This window comes from Helianthus annuus, chromosome 11 (assembly GCF_002127325.2).
Source record: "Helianthus annuus cultivar XRQ/B chromosome 11, HanXRQr2.0-SUNRISE, whole genome shotgun sequence".
Classification (NCBI taxonomy): Eukaryota; Viridiplantae; Streptophyta; class Magnoliopsida; order Asterales; family Asteraceae; genus Helianthus; species Helianthus annuus.
This window is the reverse complement of record NC_035443.2, coordinates 39,252,418-39,277,975: the sequence shown is the minus strand read 5'-3', so window position 1 is coordinate 39,277,975 and position 25,558 is coordinate 39,252,418. Positions and strand designations below refer to the sequence as shown.

General features: G+C 36.1%; 1 protein-coding gene across 1 annotated transcript in view; it reads left to right on the top strand.

Moving 5' to 3' along the window:
• Positions 1–8,580: 8,580 nt before the first annotated feature.
• LOC110888091 (aspartic proteinase-like protein 2) overlaps positions 8,581–25,558 on the top strand; it is a 35,222-nt gene continuing 18,244 nt past the window's right edge. The window contains 13 exon segments of the mRNA XM_035979858.1: positions 8,581–8,715; positions 8,803–9,036; positions 10,074–10,148; positions 10,240–10,244; positions 16,921–16,971; positions 17,652–17,778; positions 17,859–18,103; positions 18,205–18,432; positions 18,579–18,622; positions 18,625–18,716; positions 18,719–18,757; positions 18,938–19,011; positions 19,543–19,638. Coding sequence (XP_035835751.1) covers positions 8,581–8,715; positions 8,803–9,036; positions 10,074–10,148; positions 10,240–10,244; positions 16,921–16,971; positions 17,652–17,778; positions 17,859–18,103; positions 18,205–18,432; positions 18,579–18,622; positions 18,625–18,716; positions 18,719–18,757; positions 18,938–19,011; positions 19,543–19,638 — 1,445 coding nt within the window.

Genomic DNA, 25,558 nt, shown 5'->3' with positions numbered 1-25,558 from the left:
GGGACCAAAATTGTCAAACTTTGAAAGATAACTGAGGTGTGACCTTACCTCCGATCATAGAGTATTCCAGGAGACCAGCATTAGATATAAAACCACTAAAAGCGTCTGTTGACCCTTTGTCGAATCTTGAGTTGACTCGTTCGTTAATTAATCTCACATCGTTGAAATCTCGCAGCAAGACCCATATACCCCCCGAAGAGAGAAAAGCGTCTAACTCGCTCCACAATCCTCTTCTACTAGTCGGATCATCTGGACATGGAGATTAACGACATTGACCGTATCATTGACTCCCGAAAGATGCCCAGACAGGATCAGGAACCTTTGATTTTTTGTAATCTGCTCCACACTAAAAATATTCGGGTTCCATAACGACACCAAACCGCCCGACCTCCCAACCGAGTCCACATAGACAACTTCCATCTTCGAGGTATCCCAAAACTGCCTCAACTCCGACTCAGACAAGTTCCCCTAATGGGTCTCCTGCAGCCCAATGAAGTCGGCTTTCACTTTACCCGTTAACCCACGCACCCAAAACCCTTTACGGGAATCAGAAACCCCATTGATATTAATTGAAATAAAATTCATTGACAACCACCTTTCTCCACCTCCCCCTGACTAGTTTCTTCACGTGATTTTCGAAACCCTCCACTCCTATACCCAAACATGCTCCAAGTTCAAGAGTACGAGAAACTTCTGAAACAAAATCCCGACCTTGTTCATCTTCCTGGTTGTCACCCGACTCCTCTCTATTAGCCCTATTATTCGAAACAGGTTCAGCGCCATTACGAGCCTGTTCTTCCATCCTAAATATTTCGTCAATATTGAAAGGATCAGAGTCAGACATATTCTCCACAACTTTATTGAGATCTGGGATCTCCACTCCTTGGGCCTCCTTATGGTTTTTACTTACGCGTTTGGGCCGGCTTGTTATGTAACTAGGCCTAATGGGCTCCTGTGAACTCCTAGTTTTACTATCTAATAAGCTTTTTTCTTTGTCTAGCCCCACGAAAACTCTATCATCATTTAAAACTGTATGATGTCCTGAAGGCCCCACATTGTCTCTCTCCTCATTAATAACAAGAGTCGGCTGATCCTGGTCCCCATGCACCACATGCGGCTGCGTTGTCTCCTTTGCAAGGGGGCTCGTGCACACCTTTGGACTTTCCATACATGGAGACGAAGAGTCTCCCATGAAGTTTTTCGAAGCGAGACCATCGAAGAAAAGAGACTCACCGTATTCCGACGACCTCACTGGAGTACCCACCACTGTACCCTCTTCATTCAAAAAAGTTGGAATCCATTGCCCGCCCTGATATTTCCTTCACCCATACATTTATCATACATTTATGTTCTGCTCCTTCCAGATCAGATTAAATTTCACTGCAATCCTTTTACCCGAATGAACTAAAATGGCTAGACGATCTTCCGCCATGTTACCGTTAGTAGCATTTGCCTCCGACTTGACCAGAAGACGGCCGCACCTTTCTCCAATTTTGTTGATAACGTGACGGTCCCATAAGGAGGCAGGGACACCCAAAACTTTGATCCAAACGACTCTCTCGAAAAGAGGAGGAATACCCTCCCAGACGTAAAGTCTCGAGAACCATTTCTCCCACTCGTTTACTTTTTGATGTTGAAATTCTTCCGCTTCCTTCGAATTATACCATATTGCTTCCTGGAATAAATGTGCTAGGGTTGTTATCGGATGACTCGCCAAAATAGTAATTAAGGTCGAAATAAGACATGGTGGAATGAATACTTTGTCGAAAGGCAAAGCAGAATTCAATTTCACATATCAATACAGGTTGTGTAGGCCAATATGACTCGTATATGACTAACGTAACATCATTTTATGTTATTTTGTCATTGTTGAGTGACAAAAGCTAACCTCGTACTTGTTACGGGTTGTATATGTCTATACGAACCGTTTAGGGTTTGCACGTGACCGACAGTGTCAGAGCTGTATAAGTGCAGCATATGAATACAATGTCAGCCTTTGACTGACTTTGGGAATTGATTTTTGTATAATATGAGTGGTATATGTCTATACCACCTGTATTGGTGGTGTTGATTTAAGAATCCTAAGTGTGCCAATAATACGACCCAAAAATATATGTACTCTTTTTACAGATGCAACAGAAATCACACATGCCCGTACTCTCAAATATCATTGAATACCCAATACTTTGTTAGAGTATTCGAAATGCATGGAGGGTCTTGAAAAGTTGCATGAAGACATGTGGTTGTCACGTCAGCAGAGGGGGTTTTTCCCTTTCAAGCCCCAAAAAGCGTGAGGTAAGAGGGGGTATGGAAGGACACGTGGCTGCCACTTTTTTATTTAATAACATTACATAAACTTAAAAGAAATAAAGAAAATAATAAAATCGTAACTAATAAACATAATTAAAAAACAAACTAACTACAATATTTTTCCATAATATCTCTTTTCATTCCCTCGTTTTGCCGTTATGTTGGGTAAGTTATCTTGAACTTGTAAAGGACGGTTTTGAGGCGAACTAGTATTCGGTGTTTCGCCCCGGCCATATGAGTTGTTTGGGTCAAAGGAATAGTTGTTAGGCTGGATTTTTTTTTCATAAAAGTAGGGAAAATTATATTAATTTTGGAGTGGGGTAAAAGAGAATTGTTAAATTTTAGAGTGGGGTAAAAGAGAATTGTTAAAATGGTTGAACATGGTTTCATTTTATCAATGTTTTAAAAACCGGTTTTTAAATCAAACCGGATTAGACTAAAAAATGGTTCAACCGGTTGAACCAGGTTGTACCGAGCGGAATAGTTGTTAGGCTGGATTTTTTTTTCATAAAAGTAGGGAAAATTATATTAATTTTGGAGTGGGGTAAAAGAGAATTGTTAAATTTTAGAGTGGGGTAAAAGAGAATTGTTAAAATGGTTGAACATGGTTTCATTTTATCAATGTTTTAAAAACCGGTTTTTAAATCAAACCGGATTAGACTAAAAAATGGTTCAACCGGTTGAACCAGGTTGTACCGAGCGGTTCAACCGAGTTGACTAGCTAACTCTATAATTTCATAAATTACAACATCAACTCAAAAGTTAATCCAAAAAATGCATGATTACATATAAAAAGATGATCCAAAACTAAATCCATAATAAAAAATAATCCAAAAGATAATCGAAAATTATTCAGTTTTCCAACAAGTTCTTTTTAAATGAAAGTGTACGATATGTTTAAGCCATTTAAGTGTTGAATAAATCAACTATTTTTGTTTCATACAATATTAAATAAGAACTTTTAGTTACGAATAATCATAATATATAAAAATGACGTAAGATAAGTAACATATATAATAAAATGAGTAGCAACCCAAACTAAAATAACCCTGGACCGGTACCGGTATTACGTTTCAAACCGGTATACCGGATTTTACCGCCGGTACAAACCTTATGCCGTTTGACTTATTTACCGGGGTGTTTCGTACCGGAATTAAACCTGAAAATGGTAATACCGGTATAACCGGCCGGTATTTACCAGTTTTTAAAACATTGCATTTTATAGAGATTGATGATATTTATTATTAATAAAAGATCTTAATTTTTTTTCTTTTAAATATAGCAACGGCTGTATTAACCCAACAAACCAAGTGCTGCAGGCCGGTGCCGGGGGGTGTGCTAGCGTGGTTGAGAACCCCACGCCAAACAACTCCGTGTGTTTACAATCTCATGGCACCTTTCATATTCTTGGGGGGATAAAAGATACAGAAAATGCCAAATCCGGGTTTATCGGGAAGGACTTGGAGATAAATCAATATAATTCGCATTGATTATTGAATATCGTATGAGGATGGCACTCCAGAAATCCATATATATATAGCTATTTACAAATTATTGGGAGTTATAACACTAAAACAATAAAATCTTTCCTTTGAAACTTAATGACGATGATTGGGAAGATCCTACTATTCCAAAGAAGGAAACTTCACACAATTATTTCTCGAGAAATGATCAAGCCCTTATCTCCAACCCCATCTCTTCATCACACTTATAATCTTTCCCAGGTTGATCTATGCTCCACACACGTCTACATGCCACTAATTTTCTACTACCCAAACAATGAAATTTGCAGTTTAACCCCAAACGACAAAGCCCACAAGATAAAGAAATCATTGTCACAGAGCCTAACACGATGCTACCCGTTTGCGGGCAAGTTACACACACCAACCGCACCTTACATCGATTGTAATGATGAGGGAGTTGTGTTTGTTGAAGCCAGAAACGACAGCCATATGAACATGTCCCAACATATAAATGATGACACTGTGGGCCAACTTTTTGTTGACGGTATGTTTTGGCAAATGAGTCCTCCTCATAGAGCAACTCTTGTTGGGGTTAAACTCAATCACTTTGCCTGTGGTGGAATGGCTTTGGGAGTGTCTATGTCACACAGAATTGGAGATTGATAGGGACCGATTCGAGATGGTCAATCTCCCAATGGATTTAGCCTTTTTTAGTAGGCAAACACTCCCAAGAAATAAAGTAAAGAACAAGACATTTTTATATCAATTTTCTTCTATCTTTCATTAATAAACTTGCAATGCCTTTTATAGGCTACATAATGGAATAACTGAAATGGAAGTTAATAAGAACATGACTACCACTACTCTAGAGGTTTATAAAATAACTAACACAAAACAAATAAAAGGTTGCATTAAAGTTCATGCATGGCAACGTGTTAAGATTGTGGGTAAAGTGGTGTATGTGTAGGTTGACTAGACTTTGGCACGTATCATTGCCCACCGCTTCAAAACGTTCTTGTCCTCAAGAACGAAACGAATTTGCCACGGTGGTCGCCACTCAAATCTCCCATTGGCATTTGGTGCGGTATCGAAGGCGCACCATGGTGGCCGCCATTCGTGTCTCCGGGTGGCACCGTTTACGAGATCTTTATCTTCCTTTATCAAGGGCACAACAGTTTTCTTTTCTTCAAGACTCCTATAACACACCAATGAAGATTCCTTTGTGAAATTCCACCTATTGTTGACGTTCACAGCCAAAACTTCTGCTAGGTCTTCAACATCTAAACCAAAATTTGATTCTTTAATAACCTCCAATGATGTTGCTTTGTCGATTGCATGGGCGAGGTTGTTAGAGCCGAGTAATGGTGGGGATGGTTTTTGTGAAAGTGTAAGGGCAGGTGGTTGTACATACGGTTCCGGTGACGGCGAAGGTTTTGGTGGCAATTTTGGTACCGGTATTGTTTTTGGTGTAGAGAATGTGGTCCGTGTGGGTATGAGTTTAGGCAGTGGTGGCGGCGGTGGTCGAGCGGGGAGTGGAGGTGGAGGTTCTAGGCCGAGTCGGGCACAAAAAAACAAGAGTTGTTGTTGTTGTACCGCGAGAAAACTCCACATGGTGTCAAGCATTGACATGGTATGCGAGGCTTGTTGGGCGGCAATAGCTTCTTGTTGGGTCACTAGTCGTTCGACTATGTCGACTAAGGTCGTGACGCCTTCTTCGAAGCTTGTATGAGGAGGCATGATGATCGAGAATGAAAGCACCAATTGATAGGGACCGATTCGAGATGGTCAATCTCCCAATGGATTTAGCCTTTTTTAGTAGGCAAACACTCCCAAGAAATAAAGTAAAGAACAAGACATTTTTATATCAATTTTCTTCTATCTTTCATTAATAAACTTGCAATGCCTTTTATAGGCTACATAATGGAATAACTGAAATGGAAGTTAATAAGAACATGACTACCACTACTCTAGAGGTTTATAAAATAACTAACACAAAACAAATAAAAGGTTGCATTAAAGTTCATGCATGGCAACGTGTTAAGATTGTGGGTAAAGTGGTGTATGTGTAGGTTGACTAGACTTTGGCACGTATCAGAGATGGCTCTACTCTTGGCTCATTCGTTAGTCATTGGGCTTCTGTGGCACGTTATGGTTCCACTGATCACGAGCAGGTACTGCCATTTAACCCTCAGTTTCTTCAGTCCCCCCCAGCTACGACTAATTTTCTTCCACATCCATTTTTGGATTTGAATCTAAGGTGTGTCAACCCGGTCACTAGAAAATTCGTGTTCCCAAACACTAAATTAAGTGATCTCAAGAATAAGGTGGTCCTTCCATCAACCAACGGTGGATCTATAACTAATCCTACACGGGTCGAAGTATTGACTTCTCTACTTTACAAAACCGCAGTGGCAGCAGCAACTACCGCAAGATCATCATCATCTTCTTCTAAGCCACACTTTTTACTTATTCCCTGCAATATTCGTAAGAAATTTGTTCCAAAGTTGCCCCAAACTACCGTGGGAAATTTCATAGCAGGTTTCATAGTCATGACCAGGCATGAAAGTGAAACTTCATTAAGTGCTCTAGTTTCCGCCATAAGAAAACAGAAGATGAAAGTTGAAACCATCCAAAGCCAAGAACTCGCTCGTCAAAACCTTGATTCCATGATGTCAAGACTAGGGAATGAAGATCTAGAAAATGTTGCCCACAGATTCTTTTGTTGTTCAAGCTTATGCGGGCTCGGTTTTAACAATGTCAATTTTGGATGGGGAAATCCTGCAGTTGCGAGTACAACTTATATGTTTTCAAAACAAAGTGGTTTCATTCTCATGGATACTCCCAATGGAGATGGTATTGAAGCATGGGTGTCTTTAGAAAGACAAGACATGAAAATATTTCAGAATGACAAGGAACTCCTTTCATTTTGCCAAAATTAACCATCTTATTTGTCAATAAAAAACCAGATGCACTGGAACAAATCTAACACACCGGGTTTCATTTTAGGTGGTAAAGTCTTTGGTTGTTTATGAATAGCTTCCGTTTAAGTATTGTTTGATGTTCAATCTGGATACTTGAAAAAATATAATAAGAGTTAATTATTAGACTATATTATTAATTATCGAATGGATGATTAGGTTACACTATATAAAGATTACGAGTAATCCTAGCAACCTACTGAGTCCGTGGGCTCATAATAATATAGTCTAATATTAATTGTCTGGATGGATGGTCCTTGTGGTTTGCCATTTTTTCACATTTTGTCCCCGTCTTTTCAAAATAGCATATTTGGTCCCTTCGGTTTGCTCACTTGTTACTCAGGTAGTCGCTACACTAGATGGGCGTTCATTTGTTAAGTTGATTTAAAATTACAAAATTACCCTTACCATTAAACATAGGAATTAAAACAAAAAAAAATTGATATTCAATTAAACTGTGGGTGCCACCTGTATTATATAAACAATCTAATTACATTTATTATAAGACCACCCAACCCTTCTTCTCTGACATATGACCGGCGACCAACCCAACCTCACCCTCCCTACCTTTCTTCACCATTCACGAACCCCACCCTCCCTTCCTTTCATCTCCGGAAAAAACGTAGGAGTAAGCGATTTGGTGGTTGGGGTGGGCCGCAACTAATTATGGTGGTGGCAATTAGGTGTGACGGAGGTGGGCGGAGGTGTATTGGAGTGGGCGTTTCAGCAAAAAGAGACGAAGGTGTGTGGTGGTAGTGGAAGGTGTTAAAAAGGTGGAGGTTTGTGGTTGTCGGAAGTGGTTTGTGCGTCGGAGGTGGGTGGTGAGGTGTATCGGAGGTGAAAAAGGATGAGTGGATTGAGGTTTTTGATTGCAGAGGTGAAGGTAACGGAAGGTGGTGCATGTGGTGTTGGTATCGGAAGGCACACAAACATACCGACTGTTCCAATTGCTCTGTCACACCGTCATAATATCCGTTGGTCGTATCCCGAAACCAGGTATATTCAATCCCAATTTATCCAAACCAGGTACATTTAATCTCTCACTGCTTTAGACATTTACAAATCTATAAATGTAGTGACCCGAGGGGAAAGTGGGGGTTGGTTTGCGGTGGTGTTGTGGTGACAGGTTGACGACTGTCGGAGGTGTTGTGGTGACGGGTAGTGTTTATTGAAAGTTAATTCTAAGTCTTGTATAACTTGAAAGTTGAAGGACCAAAGTGAAAGATTGATATAATTAGTTTTTATTAAAGTTTGGTTTATTTTAGATAATTATATTGTAATTGGTTTAGGAAAGGTTTAATATCTTGGAGATCAAGTTCAGTAGTATTATAAATAGAGATCTAGGTTATTGTTTTTATTAGCCCCTTTTCTTTGTAAGTTCGTAAGTTAGTTTGATTGAATAGAAAGAGTCACGGGTTTGTCCCCTCAATATCTCGTGTTCGTGTTTCTTGATACGATTGTTTGAACCGTCTGGGCCAACAATTGGTATCAGAGCTTAGACTCGTTGAACAATGTTCGTTGCATGAAAAAGGATTCGTCGTTTGCTTTATTCCGTTCGAAGGTCTTGAAGATAGCCAGGTTTCTAGGTCGAGTAGATGATTAATATCGGTATTGATGAATTGAAGAAAGCAAGTAGAAAGTAACCAAGAACGTTTCTTAAAGAAAGAAAGAGGAGAAAAGTTTGTGGTGTTTGGAGATTGGTTTCGGGATCGGGGACTAATTCCAACTGAAAAGAGCACCATAAAGGAAAGTAAAGATAAGAAAGACACAATGGTGATTGGGGGCTTCTAGTATTGACGAAATCGAACTACAAAGTATGGTCGACCAAGATGGAGGGATTTCTGAAAGAATATAACTTTTGGGACGTTATTGAACCTACAGTCGACGTAGTTGTAGATGAAAGGAAGATATACACTGCATTGGGGTACATATGTCAAACCCTACCGGACGACATCTTGGTACAGGTAGGCATACTTATGAATGCTAAGGAAGTATGGCATGCTTTGAAGATTCGATTTCTTGAATTTGATTATGTAAGAAAGGAATAACAGGAAAAAGCAGCTCAAAAAGTTGCTGAGAAAGAAAGACTGGATGAGATCGCTGAGAAAGAAAGATTGGACGCGATTGTTCAAGAAGAACAAGCACGTAAGAAAGAAGCTCAAGAAGCTATAGAGAACGAAGAAGTTTTGCAAGCTGTTTTGGTAAGTGAAGAGAAGGAACGACTGGGTAAAGAAAAAGAAAGAATTTCTTTGGAAGAAGAAGAAGAGAAGACGGTGAACCTTCAGGTACGTTTTCCTGACTCAAACAACCTTGAGGATGAAGAAACTGTTGAGATCAGTAAGCAGCACCAAAGCAGGAAACGTGCTACTGATCATGATGATGAAAGAAAGAATCTAGTAATAAATGAAAGGAAGGATGCAGCTGACAAATAGAATCGTATGTGAAAGTCAAAAGTCGGGCATCTGTTGAAGAAACATCAGAGAACCGAATGAAAAGTTTAGACGAATAGTCAGAAAGAAAAGCCCAACATGGTCTGATAAAGAAAGAAAGGCTAACCCAACTGCGAGTTTTGGGTCAAAGTCAGATGACCAAGAATGTTTGGATAAGCAAAGAAACAAAAGAAAAGTGAGGAAAAAGAACTTGTCAATTGAACAAGTGATGCAACAAAATATTTGAAGATAGAAAATTTCAAGAAAAGAAAGTGATGAATGAATTTGCATCTGAGAGTAAGGTGGATGGTTTGAATGATGAGTGTGAAGAACCAGTTACAGGTTTGTTACAAACAATTGAAAAGAAAGAATAAAAACAGATCAATGATAGAAACTGAAGAGTTGAGAGTGTTATTTGGGATTCAAGATCTTGGCGGTACAAAGTTAAGAAAGTTTGGGCGGAGTTTTTGGATTAAGGGGGAATGTTGAAAGTTAATCCTAAATCTTGTATAAGTTGAAAGTTGAAGGACCAAAGTGAAAGATTCATATAATTAGTTTTTACTAAAGTTTGGTTTATTTTAGGTAATTATATTATAATTGATTTAGAAAAGGTTTAATATCTTGGAGATCAAGTTTAGTAGTATTATAAATTATAAATAGGGGTCTAGGTTATTGTTTTTATTAGTCCCTTTTCTTTGTAAGTTAGTTTGATTGAATAGAAAGAGTCGCGGTTTTTTCCCCCAATATCTCGTGTTCGTGTTTGTTGATACGATTGTTTGAACCGTCTGGGCCAACAATATTGTGGTGTTTAAATGGTGGTGACAGTAGTGTTGTGGTGATGAGTTAACGGCACTCGAATGTTGGTTTCAGAGTTGACGTTGATGTATAAGTAGGAGGTTGCCGGCAAGGTGAAGGAGTTTGGTCGCCAACATGGTGAAGTAGCTGGAGAAGAACGTGATGGGGTGGGGGTAAGTTTTTTTTCAATATATGGGTGGGGCCTACTTCTATTTCAAAAGATTTATTTAAATTTTATTAATGTTTTTGTTATTTTTTTATAAGAAAGAGTAATTTGGTTATTTCACATCAACTTAACTAAACAATTTAATGACCATTCAATGTAGGGACTACCCGAGTAACAAGTGAGCAAACGATAAGGACCAAACATGCTATTTTGAAAAGATGGGGAATAAATGTGAAAAAATGGCAAACCACAGGGACTATCCGAGCAATCAACTCAATTAATAAAATGCAAAAGGTATTTGTTATGCTTGCCTGAAGTGTATATGGAATTTCATGAAGTTTGTGATCGGATGAACACAATAACAACTTAATTATTTCTTGAATAGATTAGATAGAAAACACTAAAGATCTATTTACATACACATACTAGGTTATCACTTGTGAATATATACTCACGGTTTCGGACATTTAAATTTTATTAAACATAATTGTATATATGTTGTAGGTCCACTAGCGGAGGATCTAATAACCTAATCCTTATGATACGAACAAACCCGGTTGTGCGGAATCCAACCGGGTAAGCAAACCGAGATCGAGACACAACAACAAACAATGATTCAACGTTTGAAATATCAACTGTATTAACACCCGAAAGTTTGTTTACAACGCTTACATAAGATACGCTCTCAAACTCACTGTGTTTATACGCTATCTGTGTCTCTCGTGTCTATCTTTCTGTTGGGTTCAGCAACCTGTTTATATAGGCGAAGTAAAACAGCAACATCCACGAAGGGTTGACTTGGCCACGAACTGTTAACAATCCCACGAAGGGTGACCCTTCGTCCACCTAAGTGTTCGTCGCAAGGAGAAGGACGAACCCCTTAAGGGTTCGTCGATGATACCCTTCGTCACAGGGCATAGAGGGTTCGCCATGCATAGGGTTCATCACAAAGGAGGACACACTTCGTCGTATGGAGACATGGACGAACCCTTTGAAGGTTCGTTGGAATCATCAGGCGACGAACTCGTCTGTTGACTTCATAGAAAATGAATTTCAATTTGATGCGTGTCGTGTGTTATAGGTTTTAGGTGTATATTTTAATCCCTTTTACACTTTTTAGCCAAGTTTTAAATTTATAAAACACGCTTACTAACACTAAACACACATATGGGCAAGTGCACCCATCGTGGACGTAGTATAGTGTTGGTAAGATACCGAGGTCGTCCAAGGACACAAGAGCTTTTAGTACCGGTTTATCCTCAACGTCTAATCAAATCAAAAAGTTAGAAAAAGGTTTTAAACTAGAAAAATAAAACTAACTAAAATGCTGAAAAATAAAATAAAAGTAAAACAGATAGACAAGATGAATCACTTGGATCCGACTCGTGTATAGTGTAACCTTTGATTATTTCCGCACTTTTGCATTGTTTAAGAGATTATCTTAGTTATTGTAGTAGGCCCCTCTTTTGAAGGTGACGTTACCCTCGGCTAAGTAGTCTGAGTCAGCAGGGATACAGTCCTAAGTAGTCGGGTTAAAGTTTTAATAGTAGTTTAACTTATGAGGAGATCAAAGAGTTTGGACCCCCGCCATCCAATACCGGTGGGTATTGAAGGAGGTCCTACTAAATTTGACCCAGGTCCTTTGCAGGATCTATACACTGAACAATGGCAAGGCTCTAATCAAACCGTTCTCTTAACCCCCGACCAGGTAGCCAACATATCTCCATATAGACCGTGGAGATATGAATGGTGAAAATCTTTTATTTTATATAGACAGTAAAATAATGCCAAGACACCACGGACAAACGATAAGGAGGAATCACCTTCAACATAAGAAACTAGTTATTAAAGTCATTAATACATAACCAAATAAAAAGTGCGAAAAGATTAAAAATAAAAAGTATTACACTAAACACTTGTCTTTACCAAGTGATGTAAGAGACTTAGGCAAACACGGCCTTTGATTGTCAAGAACTCTTACGATCTATCTTGGATCCCGAGACGACTCACACACTCTATGATGGACAATGGATGATGGTGGTGGATGATGGTGTTGTGATGGTGGTGGGTGGTGGGTGAAGTGTGAGAGAGGTGGTGTGCCAAGGGATGAGTTGCAAGTGATCCAAGCACTCCTATTTATAGGCTGAACAGAAGCTCGGGTAAGGCCCCGTGTCCATTGGGCACGGCCCCGTGTCCATCCTCCTCTCTTTCTTCATTAAATGCAGTTTGTCTGCATTAGTTGACCACGACCCCGTGTCCGCTGGGCACGACCCCGTGTGCAGAAGCGTATCTGTACTATCAAGATTTCCCTAGATCTTGCGAATCTTAGAGTTGACCACGGCCCCGTGTCCGCTGAGCACGACCCCGTGGTGGGCGATAGAAGCTTCTACAACTTTGTCTTTTCTGCTGACACTTGGGCACGCCCCCGTGCTCATTGAACACGGGGCGTGTTCAGCCTTCTGTTCTCTTGTTTTGCTTGGGGAGATGCTGTCGGGGAGGCCGAGCATGCCACATTTGTTCCTTTTCTTGTATTTATGTTAGATTTAGCTGCTTATTTGCTTCTTTTGTTTATTTGAGCTCATTTAATTCTGAAAATATAAAAGGAAGACAAAAGCACACTTTTTTCCAACATTAGTACTAAAAAAGGTTAGTTTTATGCCACAATTGATGTAATTTATATGTTGCATTTTGTGCACATGACAATTATACTTGTGACATCATCATGACATCATCATGATGATGTCATGATGATATTAGCTCGTGACGCTTCGTGCTTCGTGTGTCGAACTCTGGGGCGCACGACGGAGGAATGTCATGACGTCGGTTTTGAGCTGAACCTAACCGAACCGAACCAAGTCGCGTCCACATAATATGCATCAACATATGTTTTAAAAAATAAATAATGCTTAATGAATAACGTATATTACTTAAAGTGTTGATGATAAAAAATATATATATAGATATTGTAAAAAAAAATGACATGACTTATCTAATCTAACTTTAATAAAAGACTCCAAATAATGCCACATGGCATTCTCTCCTTCAACCTCATAAATTTATTTATAATTATTTAATAAATTTCTTTTAATATTAATATTAATAACTAATATATAGATATCATTTATTTTTATTCTTATTTTTATTTAAGATTAATAAATAACTTCAATTTTCCAATTTAGACCCTTTGTTTTTTTTTTACTTTTAACCCAAAATTTTTCATCTTTTGCAATTTAATCTCAACTCTTTTTTATTATCAATTTTAGTCAACCATAGTTATCATCTTTCCCAAGTTTTGCGTTTCGTTCTAAATTTTGTGAGTCACTGCACCGCAACGTGTGTGTGAGGTTCAACATTTTTTTCGTAGATTTTTTTCCCGTTTGACTGGCCCGTCGCAGCATATATATTTTTTTCCGTTTAACACGTTCGACCAACGCGCGGGTTCTGGATTGACTTAGTTATTTTTTTCTATGTTTTACGTTTTTGTTTAATTTCTCTGCAACGAGCGTTCGTGATTTAAAGATTTTACGTATGCTTTTCGCTCGACGTTATTTTTTCGTTTTTATTTAATTTGTTTTTATGCGCTTTTCCGGTGTTGGTGGTCGCTGACAGTGTTATAGCATTGGTACTACTTGACACAGTTTTACAACAACCGCTACAACGCATGGGCTTAATACTAGTTTCTAATAAACGATTTCCATTTTTTTCCAAATATGAATACTTAAACAACCACCGCCATAGATTAAGATATGTTGTTAGAAATTTTTATGTAGACATAATATCATTTCCGCCATAAAGTAGCGTAAGCAACTGTTCCCAAAAGCTTCTTTGATTTATGAGTAGTACTCGCATCAGCCACCCCCTTTAGGATGTCATTTACTCCACTGCCAAATGTCGATAACGGGATCCGAGTCCAAACCATAACCTACGTCCATGCCTCCTTAGCGAAGGGACATGACACGAAGACATGGTTTTCATCTTCTATCCCTACCCGACATATGGGACACAACGAATCCGAAAATGCCATGCCATTTTTCAACAGCTCTGATTTGGTAACAATCCTACCAATAGTTGCTTTCCATACTTTGATGTTTACCTTAGGAGGGACCCAAGAATTCCACGAAAAATCAAAATTTTGGTATGTCAGATCTAACTCATTTGACTTCAAAACCTTCCCCTTCGATACCTCTACAAATCCAGCAGTCTACACCATGGTTTACTATTTGAGTCGCCAAAATTTCCATAATTCGAGTCTTCGTGCCATGCCTGGACCGAGTTCGGACCCCTACGCGAATTCCACCTCCAAAGCAAGGATGTTGCAATCTATTTTTAATTTGCTCAATAGATGATCCTGCAAGTTTTATTCCTTATTTAGGACATAATCAAAACACCTTTAATATAAATTTCAATCTATAAAGTATATTAAATTAAAACATTCTTATGCCACTTGGCATAATCTTAAGCCAACTATTGTCACTTGGCATAGTCTTAAACCTAATTTGCCACTTGGCATAGTATAAACCTAATTTGCCACCTGTCACTCTAAAACCATCCTCTAATTCTTTTCTCCAATTCTCCTTTGTCACTACGCTACCTTCGCTCGCTCTCTCACTCTCTAATCAATTCAATCTTGCCAAAATTATGAATTCATTTCCATTTTCAAACAAAAAAAAAAACCCTAAATGTTAAGAATCATCTACAAGTAACTCACCGGATTTGTCTCTGCCGATCTAAGGTTTAACAGTGATTCCAGGCAGAATGTCTTAGATAATCAACAAGAAGGTGACGGATTACGAAGAATGGTACGAAGGGAACGGTGAAGATGTTGAAACCTTTCACGGCGGCGGCGGCACCGAAGAGTGTAGCGATTCTAAGTCTCAGGTAATTTATTTCATTATTATTATAATTTACTATTATTATTATAATTTACTGAGAGTTTTGTTAGCAGTCCATGTTTCAGGGTTCTAGGTTAAATTAGGGCATTTTGCGTAGGTTTGTTTGTGATGATTATAAGATTGAAATTATCAATATGCATTAGTTAGTTTAACGTTCAGGCATTAACTGTGGTGGTGTATATAGCAGCTTTGTAATGAATTTATGTCAAATTTTAATTTATGAGTTTGAAAGTTGACTTGCTAACTAAGTTGTAAATGCGGGTTTTCCTTCAAAATTGGTGACTTTAATTATGGTTTTTATCATGATTTTACTTTTATCTGGTAAAATTTTAGATTTTGCTTTGTGTAATCTCTAGGCTTGTAAATGAACTGAACAAACACGAACGAGGCATGTTCATATTCGTTCATTAACCTTTAACCAAACAAACGATCGGACACGAACATTTAAATGAACGGATTTTCTTGTTCGTGTTCGTTCGTTTAGAAAATGAGCATGTTCATGTTCGTTTATGTTCGTTCGCTAAAAGTATAAATGAACGGTTCACGAACATAAACACACACAAACACACATAATTCAACATAAAAGAACATAACAAACCATAACGAACATAATTGAACAATGCTTTGAATTGTATAGCAATAGTAGAGGAGAAGAATAACCTAAATATAGGTAAACTTTAATTCACGTTTCATATAATAGAAAATACTGCTTTTAAATTGGAAAATATAAATCAAATATATTAATACAATATAAAAGAAAGTTTTGAAATCGGAAAGTTAAAGCTAGTTATGGGATGATAAAGAAAATTAAATAGATTTTTAAATTCAATTAGTAATATCTAAATTTAAAAGATGAAAATAAACAAACGGATATAAACGAACACGAATGAATGAACATAAATGAACGAATATATACGAACGTAAATGAACGAACATAAACGATCGTTCATGAACGTAAATGAACAAACAGGACATTGTTCATGTTCGTTTGTTTATTTAAATGAACAAAAAGTATTGTTCATGTTCGTTCATTTATTAAATAAACGGACATAAACAAACTTCCTGCCGAACGATTCATGAACGGTTCACTGAACGTTCAGTTCGTTTACAAGCCTAGTAATCTCCAGTTGTTTGGTTCCGCACTTTTCATTCTGAAACTGGTTCTGTCATGATAATATCCATAATTAAACTCCTATTAAAAGGGTTATTCATTACATTTTTCTTTGTATAGTTTGATTCAGGGGCGGAACCACTATATTGTGAGCCGTAGCACAGGCTACGGCTGAAGTCCGTATGCTTAGTGTATTTTTTTGATCGGTTTTATACGAAGGATACCCCTAATATAATACAAGGATATCCCTAACCAACCCAAATTTATAAAATAAGGGAGCCCAATTGAAACAATGACCCAATTGTTTAGATAAGCCAACTGATCAGATTAGCCCAAAAAAAATCACAAAATACGTATGGCGACATTCTTTCTGATCGTCGCTCAGGATCTGGAAGAAAACCAAACGTCGTTAGTCATCCTTTACGCACTGGTCTCCTGTTTTGCTGCTGCCAATAACACTGGTTTGATAAAAAAAATCAACAATCATTAGTGGCGCCATGTTTGCCGGTAATGCGGCGGTCGCTAATGAACAAAATGTCGTCGTTAATACGCATGTCGCGCTATTAGTTATGCCGGTGAGTTTGCCTGAACGTTCGCCAGAGATGGATTTCCAGATTATACTTTATTTAATGCTGCTGCTATCCTTTTTTAATATTGTATAATTGCACGTTAAAAAAAAATTGGGATACCTCTGATTTAATGAGCTAGTTCCGCCACTGGTTTGATTGTTATGAATTAGGTTGACTTAATTAACGTTTTTTTTTTGTTACTTGAAGTATGGAGGAGCCAGCCATTGCCGCTGATGACGGACAAGAAGCCGCCCCTCCGTAAATTTCACGACAACTTGATCAGGTAACCAATAATCGATTAGTTAGAAATCTGTTGTGTTATAGTTGTGTTATTGGTGGTAAGATTTGGTTAATGATTGACAATGTAAGTTGGTTTGACCTTATAGAGGTCATCAAGTGGTCAATGATTGGAATATAAGAAGGTTTAATCATATGGATCAACTTGTATAAGCAATAAAACATCCAAAACATCATCATATGCTTGACATGCTTGGTACAATAAAACTCAAAGCAGAGAGTGCAAGTATAACTAAGTAAACATTTTAAACTGACCATATCAGGTTTTACCGCAACCCAAGTGTAGGTGTTGACGTTGGTGATTTTTTTTTTTTTTGAAGGTTGATAGTGGTTAGAAGTTATGTATATTGTTGTCTTTTTTTGCTCTGGTGCAACCTCTTAGACTCGATATTAAGGTATTGTTAGTGAATAGTGATCTCGATTTATTTTAATCTTTGTTGTAAGATGCTAAGTTGTTGACAATGATGATGTTTTGGTTTTTGTTTGTGTTAGAGGAAGCTTGCTCAGAGATCAGAAAGAATAAAATCAGTTGACCTAATGAGGCGGAACCATGGTAATGATCTGTGTTTTAGTTTTTTTTTTATGGTTTCACCCAATCTGATTGTTTTCATTCTTAATTGTTACTTTTTCTATTGTTTTAGGCTTTATTATACAAAAGTCCAGTTGGGTTCTCCTTCAAAGGACTATTATCTGATTAACACAGGAAGTGATGTGTTATGGGTTGGTTGCACACCCTGTAATGGTTGCCCTACATCAAGCAGTTTGCAAGTATGATTATTATTATCTGTTATGCTTACATAGAATGTTGTGAAATGATGGCTGTTAAATGATTTATTTTGGTGAAACAGATTCCTATGGAGTTCTATGATCCATCAAGCTCATCAAAAAGTCATGCAATTAGTTTTGCGGACCAACGGTGTTCTCGAGCGGTTGAATCGTCTGATTCGAGCTGTTTAAACAACCAATGCACTTATAAGTTCAAGTATGGAGATGGTAATGGGACTTCAGGTTATTATGTATCTGATTTAATGCATTTCGAAACAATTGCTGAAGGTTCAAGGGAATTAAGTTCTTCGGCTGATGTTGTGTTTGGGTGAGTTAGTTATTAGCAAGTCTATGTCATTTTTTAAAGTTGTATATTAATTGAAGAATACAAATGTTGTTAGTTTACTATTTTACTGATGTATGCAACAGTTGTAGTACAACTCAAATGGGAGATTTGACTAAATCTGACCGAGCTATTAATGGGATCTTGGGGCTTGGTCAAAACGGGTTGTCGATAATTTCACAACTTTCTTCACAAGGAGCTGGTCCTGATGCATTCTCTCATTGTCTTATTGGAAGTGAGGATGGTGGTGGTATTTTGGTTATTGGTCAAATAGTGGAGGCGAATATGGTTTATACCCCACTTATCCAATTACAGTAAGTATTCCTTCGGTTATAATGGCATTTTTTATTGTTGTAATTAAGTTAGAGGATGTAGTTTTGACTTTTTTACTTATGGATGAGTTGATTTAGGTTATGATTTATTCCAAATAGTTCTAATAGTATAAATTGCATGTTTTCAGGCCACGCTATAATATAAATCTGCAGAGTATTTCTATCAATGGTCAACGTTGTCCATTGACCCATCGACTTTTGCGATATCAGACAACCAAGGTGGAAGTGGAACCATTGTTGATTCAGGAACAACTCTGTCATGCATTGCTACATTGCTGAAGATGCTCTTAACCCGTTTGTGGATGCTGTGAGTATAATAGGTGTCAAAATTTTGTGAGATTGCCTTATTTATCTGTTATAGAGGTTGCAAAGGACCTGTATATTGTTGGTTTTCATTTACAAAATCCCTTCTTTTTGTCGTCATTATCGGTTTTTGGGTTTTGACTAATGGTCAACCATAATGTTGGTATCACTCTTATTTCTGCAGATCACACAGGCGGTTTCACAGTCTGTACAGCCGCTTATTTCAAAGAAAAATAAGGGTTATATAATTACCTCCAGGTTTTTCTTTCATACTTGTTAATATTAGCTATATAATATGATCGTTTAACCAATAAATCAGCTTATAATTGTATAAGATCACTAATATTATCAATTTTTAATGTGTTATGTTATGAAGTATCTTATAACGATATCCTAGCAAGAACATATACAAATTTATTACTATCATATGTCACTATTTCTTAAGCCTGGTAAAATGGGCAGGTCAGGTAATGGGTCAAAGCGGGTTCGGGTCAAAAAAGCCTTTTGGAAAAGTATTAATTTGGCTGAGTAAAAACTGGTTCCGACTAAAATTAGCTTGAATTGAAATGAGTAATTTTAGAAAGAAAAAAAAAGAGTTAAAACTAAATAAGTTAAGCCGCTATATTTTGTTTATGTTTACCACCACTACTCTGTCTAGACAAAAGACAATATTATCATGAACATATTCTATTCTACTAAAATGTAAAGTCTTTAAATTCAGGGTTGCATTGCAGTATGCTATATTTCTTTTTTGGTACTTTGATAAGAAGCTTTTAATGTTATTTTCAGTGTCTCCGATGTATTCCCGCCTGTAAGCTTCAACTTTGCGGGCGATGCTTCAATGCATTTAAGACCTCAGGACTACCTTATTCAGCAAAATTTTGTGGTATGCTATATGAAACCATGTTAATTGACTATGATCTTTATGTTATGAATACATAATTAAGAGTGACTCTCCACATCCTTAACTCCTTTTTTGCATTTAATATTATGTTAATGTGCAAGCCTATAAATAGAGGCTTTGTATTTCATACTTACACATCAATAAGAAATCCATCTTCCATTCTCTCATTCTTCTCTATATACATTGCTAGTAGGTCGTTGTTTCACGACACGTTATCAGCACGAAAGTGCTCTATGTGTTTTGCCACCGTTAGTCCCTTTTCCTCGCCTTTGATGTGCATTATTTTCCAACCTAAATCAATCTCGTACGTTGAGAAAGCGGCCAAATAATTATCCGAAAAGATGAAAGATGGGTTTCCTATACGATAGAAAGTTGGAAACGATAGATGCGTAGCCACTACTGACAAAGTAGGATATGCAGTATCTACTAATAAAGGTATGATGTTTCGTAAGATTATTTCATACTATATTTGATGATGATTTGATGATGATGATACAATCTTTTTATAATTGAACTTATTAATATTAATATAAATTTATAAACTTAAAACTGATCATTACTATAAATTCTAGGATATAGGCTTATAATTGAACTCTGTCTATATATTTTGTTTCAATTGATTTTAGAAGTTATCATATAAATTAGCATGTTGGTATTCATCGGGTTTTAGATGTTACGTCATAATTATGACGTTACAATTGGCTAATTCATCTTTTTCTAATACGAATAACTTTAGTTTTCGTTGACGACGATATTATGTACATTTATTTTATTTTTTATCTTTTACAAATGATCCTTTCTATTATTCTAAATTGGTTGGCTTATCATTTAATTAGTTAATTTAATTATAATATATGTTGTTTAGGACTCTTACAATCTAGTGATGCTCATATGCATATTCCTTAAGCCACCCTGATCATATATTTGTGCTTCTTTATTAACCCTGTTAAGTTGTAAATAAAATTGTTGAATTATTTTGATTTGAGGCAGTTAATTTGCAATCTAGAGAATATTATATGTGTTTTTAGAACTCATGAAAAACAATTAAATTCAATATCACAAAGTATGGAACTCAATATTTATGGACTAAATAGTGAAATTGTATTAGGTATATATGCTTGTATTGGTGGTAATATATAAATGGTGTATGTACTAGATTTTCATTTTGTATAGTTTATAATTTAAATGAATTTAGTGATGTTATATAATTAAATATTTGGTTATACGTTTATGCATAAACCAATTGTATTCTTAAGAAATTAAAGAAGACTTTAAACGATATTAATATATATGATGTTGGTTAATGCTTAAAAAAATTAAAATCATTAAATATCATTTTTCCCATCATGTTGGTTAATACTTAGAAATTAAAATCATTAAATATCATTTTTCCCATCATACAGTTTAATTCATTCTTTATTTATTTTAATTCATTCTTATTAATATCATTAACTTTAGAAATTTTATTAATTCTTATTACATTAAATAATCTTTAATATCCATTTAGTTACAATCTTAAATGATATGGAGTTATGAACAAGGATAGTCACAATATTCATAACACTAAATGATATGGAGTTAGGAACATGGATAGTCACAATAATACTATTTTTTATATATTAGGTGATATACAATTTAATTTAAGAGATGATGATTTTAAAATTGCAATACGAAATTATACCCAGATTATATCTCTTACTTATTGGCTTTATAGTTTATAATGTTTAGATAATATGTTATGTATGCATTGATTGTATTTCATAATAACGTTTGATGGAGATGAATTTGTAGTATACAATAGTTGACAAATTATTATACTATGAAAAAGTCTGTTTAGTATTTAATATGTTCATGTATATTCACTTCTGATGTGTAATACTTGTATTTGACATATAAATTTTAATGTGATTGTTCGTAACAATTTAACTAGAAATACAATACGATAAGCGTATGTTTATAGTGTTCTTATTTGATATATAAGAATAAGAAATTTGGTGCTTTATATGACATTACATGACATGTTATCATATAATTTTTAATCAGTTTGATGACAAATTATAGCTATATTTTAGTAGTAAATAATCATATATTCATTTACTCATCTTTCTTTATAAATGTTATCTTACTATTATTCAAGATGTATGCTTTTATTGTGGCTCTCATCATATATCAACTTTTTCCTTTATGGAACACCACTAATTTGAAAACTAACGCACATGATGTCGATAAATTAAAGCATGACCTATAATAATAGGCTTATCACTATGCAATTTTATGTGTCTTTTATATGCTTTGATTTATTTAGATGCTATATTAAATAAAAAAAATTATATATTTCTTACAAGTGATGAAAAAATCTTATTTCATAAGGTTGTATCATAACCTATTAATTTGGTGATATGCTATATAGTCATGCATTGTATAATCTAATGTATATATTATGTTTCAATGTTATAAATTTGGAAGGGGACATAAAAGTGACCAGGGTTGTGGTATATGACAAGCTATAAAAACGATTAAATTGTGGTCAAGGTTTATATAAAAAGACACCTGGAGTGTCTAACTTCTCAAAGCTTATTATCAGTTTATCGAAACTTGTAAAATTTTAAACCGATGAGTATAAATGTCTCGGTTATATAACTATATCTCGATTTATATCATGTGATGAGAAAAATATATATCATAATCCATTGAGCAAAACAATTTCCATCGTCAAATATCATATATTCTGTTGAAGTACCAATATTGTTAAAGAATATATATATATATATATATATAAAGTTTGAAACAACAAGCATGAAAGTTATGTGGTTCTAATCCATTCCCTGATGTGAATGTGATGATATAATGATCAATTCAAAGGTTATGATCATATACATAACTAAGAAAATTGTAATGATGCCACCATTAATGTTGTATGAGTATAATCTGTAGGATCGTGTTTCGGACCCAATTGAGTCTGTCGGAAGAACTTTTCCTGATTTGAACGGTGGAAACAGAAAAAGCAGGTTCAATTCAGCAAGTATTCACTTTAAATGTTGATTCTATTGATTCTGATGACGTTTACAGTCCTGACAACACTTCGGCAGCACTTCGTGGCTCACCGGAAGACAATTACTCAGACAACAACTAGATTTCGCTCCTAATGACATGCTATTTATAGTTGAGCTGATTTCGCTCCAACATGTATGAGCGAAATCACATCTGGAGCGAAAGCAAGTGTTACACTTTTGGGCGAAATCAGATCATAGGGGTTTCGGGCGGAATCAGGCTAATGAGGTTTCGCTCCAAATGACAAGATGTCATTTGGAGCGGAATCACACCTATATACAATTTCTTGATTCTCGTGCCCTGATCTAACCTATTCTACTCTAGACTCGATACAAGACGAAGTCGACAGATGCATGCACCAACAGACTCCCCTCAGATGTTGACGAGTCGCACGTGTCGAGTCTTTGACAGTGTCATGACTTCGCATCTTCAGTCTTGATCAGTCTTCTGGGTTTCTCTTTGAAATATTTGACGCTGTAAGCATCCTCAATCTCTATCTTCTCTTTTCAATCTCTATTGCGCAAATGCAGTTCCATGATCAGCACTGGCTTTCACTGCTTCTTCAACTTTGTCTTCAACAAACTTTTTCTCTTAGATGTTGACATATTTAAATTCATCAGCACCAACATTCACTCTCCCTCAAATGTTGATTCTTGAATCTTTCTTAGGATCGATAAATCCAGCTCTAATTCAACCTGCATAAAACTCTACCCAACACATAAGTTTTATGGTAAACATTTAAGCATTCGGACACTACTTGTAGATCCTATCACAACCTGATCTATCATTTAGATTCTGATTAACCAGTTGCAGGAGAAGTATATTTAAATTTTTGATAACCACATGTAAAATTTTAACTTTAAATCTTTCACATTCAACACTCCCAGACCAGTTCATCAAGTTTAGCACTTGGAATTTTGAAAATTAGCTTTTCAACACCAGTTGTCAAAAATCTTTTCGTATTTTTCAAAATTTATGCTAAAATACACTAAAATCTTTTTGAATTTTTTGAAAGAATATAAATGCATAAATGAAATATTTACAAACAATATTTTTGTGAGTTCATGCAAGAGGATCATATCAGTTTTTAAGACATATGACTAACACCGTTAAGCTTCATTTCATATTAAGTTCTAAACAATTCACTTAGATTGTCAGTATACTGATCCACTTAAATTTTCACACAAAGTTCAACTGATCCGAGATACGATATTAATGTTTTAGATACCTAAACTTATCCTTGTGTCCCACTACTTGAATATACCACATATGATATCTGTAAAGGGGTTAAATTGCGAGGGTCGTGAGAGCTCAGGTCGATACTTCCGTATACGCAGAGAGATGACGGCTTCGACTTTTGGTGTGTCCCCTTTAGAGGATCTTTTGTTACAACAGCAGTGACTATCAATTCTATTGTTTCATCAACTTGCTGAGGGCGATGCTGTGTTTCAAGCATTTGCGGAAAGTATTATCCGGGGACTAGGTCAGTATTTCTATACAGCAGAAGTCCCGGGATAATACCCCAGATATCACTGAGCATAAAGACCTAGTATCTCAGAATAAGGGACCTTTCAAACAAGATTTTAGGGGTTACCTATATATCCAAGAAGTTGTTACCCACAGAATAAGCAAGTTTGAATTTTCAGATTTATATCTCATCACAATCTATTAAATGTGTAAAAACCTACTGACACATCCGCAGTGAGATTGTTTATCACATTTTAACTTTACATTTCTTTAGCATGTTGTGACAGTCCACTAATGTACTATCATTTCCTCTTTTATGCAACAAAAACTCATTTTTCATTTTATCATGTTTATGGCTTTTTCAAATTTTCTAATGTTTTTGGATTTTCTGAAATTTTCTACTCCCCCTAAAATGCAAATACATAAAGAAATTTGAAAACAAACTGTACAAGAACATGACAACCGATATCAAATCGCATCAATTCGCCATTCACTTGGCAAAAACAATCAGAACTTCCCCTATCAACAAACTATTTTCCCATTTAGATTTCAAAACACTTAAGTTTGTTTTAGTCAAAATGGTTTTTCCGGAAAATAAGTTTGATTGATTTTACCACTTGTAGGTATATCAATAATAGGTTCGGGGATGTGGTTCATCATATTGTCTTTCAACCACTAGTAGGAAAATGCAAGTACAAATTAATGTCCTTGATTTACCATATGCAATTATGCACAATCAAATCTTCTTACCACTTGTAAAATAAACACAAACAAACCTTTTTACCGTTTGTACGATGACATTACCGAATAAAATTTCTCAAGAAAGATGCCGATTCATGCTCCACTCTTACCAACCTGGGAGCTCCGGCAAGTCAGGTTTTTATATTCAAAGAAAATATCCACCCAAGCCTGACCAGCCTTGGGTGTCACCGAGTCACCATCACTCGGTTTCTTACCTCCTCTCTTCTTCTCACAAAATTCTTTAACCCCTTTGACTTTTCGGTCAATCATCTTACCAAAGATATGCTTTACCTTGGGGTTAAAGACTTTCTCAGCATCAAAATCCTGTTTATCAGAATAAAATTGGTTAGAAATTTCAACTTTACCAATTTTCTTCTTATAATTTTCAGCCCGAAGTGATGGAAAATCCTCATCATTCACAATCGTAACTGATTTTTCATCTTTTAAAATAGCTTCACTTTTTGAAACAACTTGTGGCTCATCTGATTTTGACCTATCAGAATCATCGCTAGAGCTTTCAACAGCTTTCTTAACAACCCATTTCTGGTTGTCAGATTTAGCTTTCTTCTGATAAAACTTGTTCGAACATTCACCAATTTCAAAAATAGAATTTTTAAACAGTTTAGTTCTATCAATCGGTGG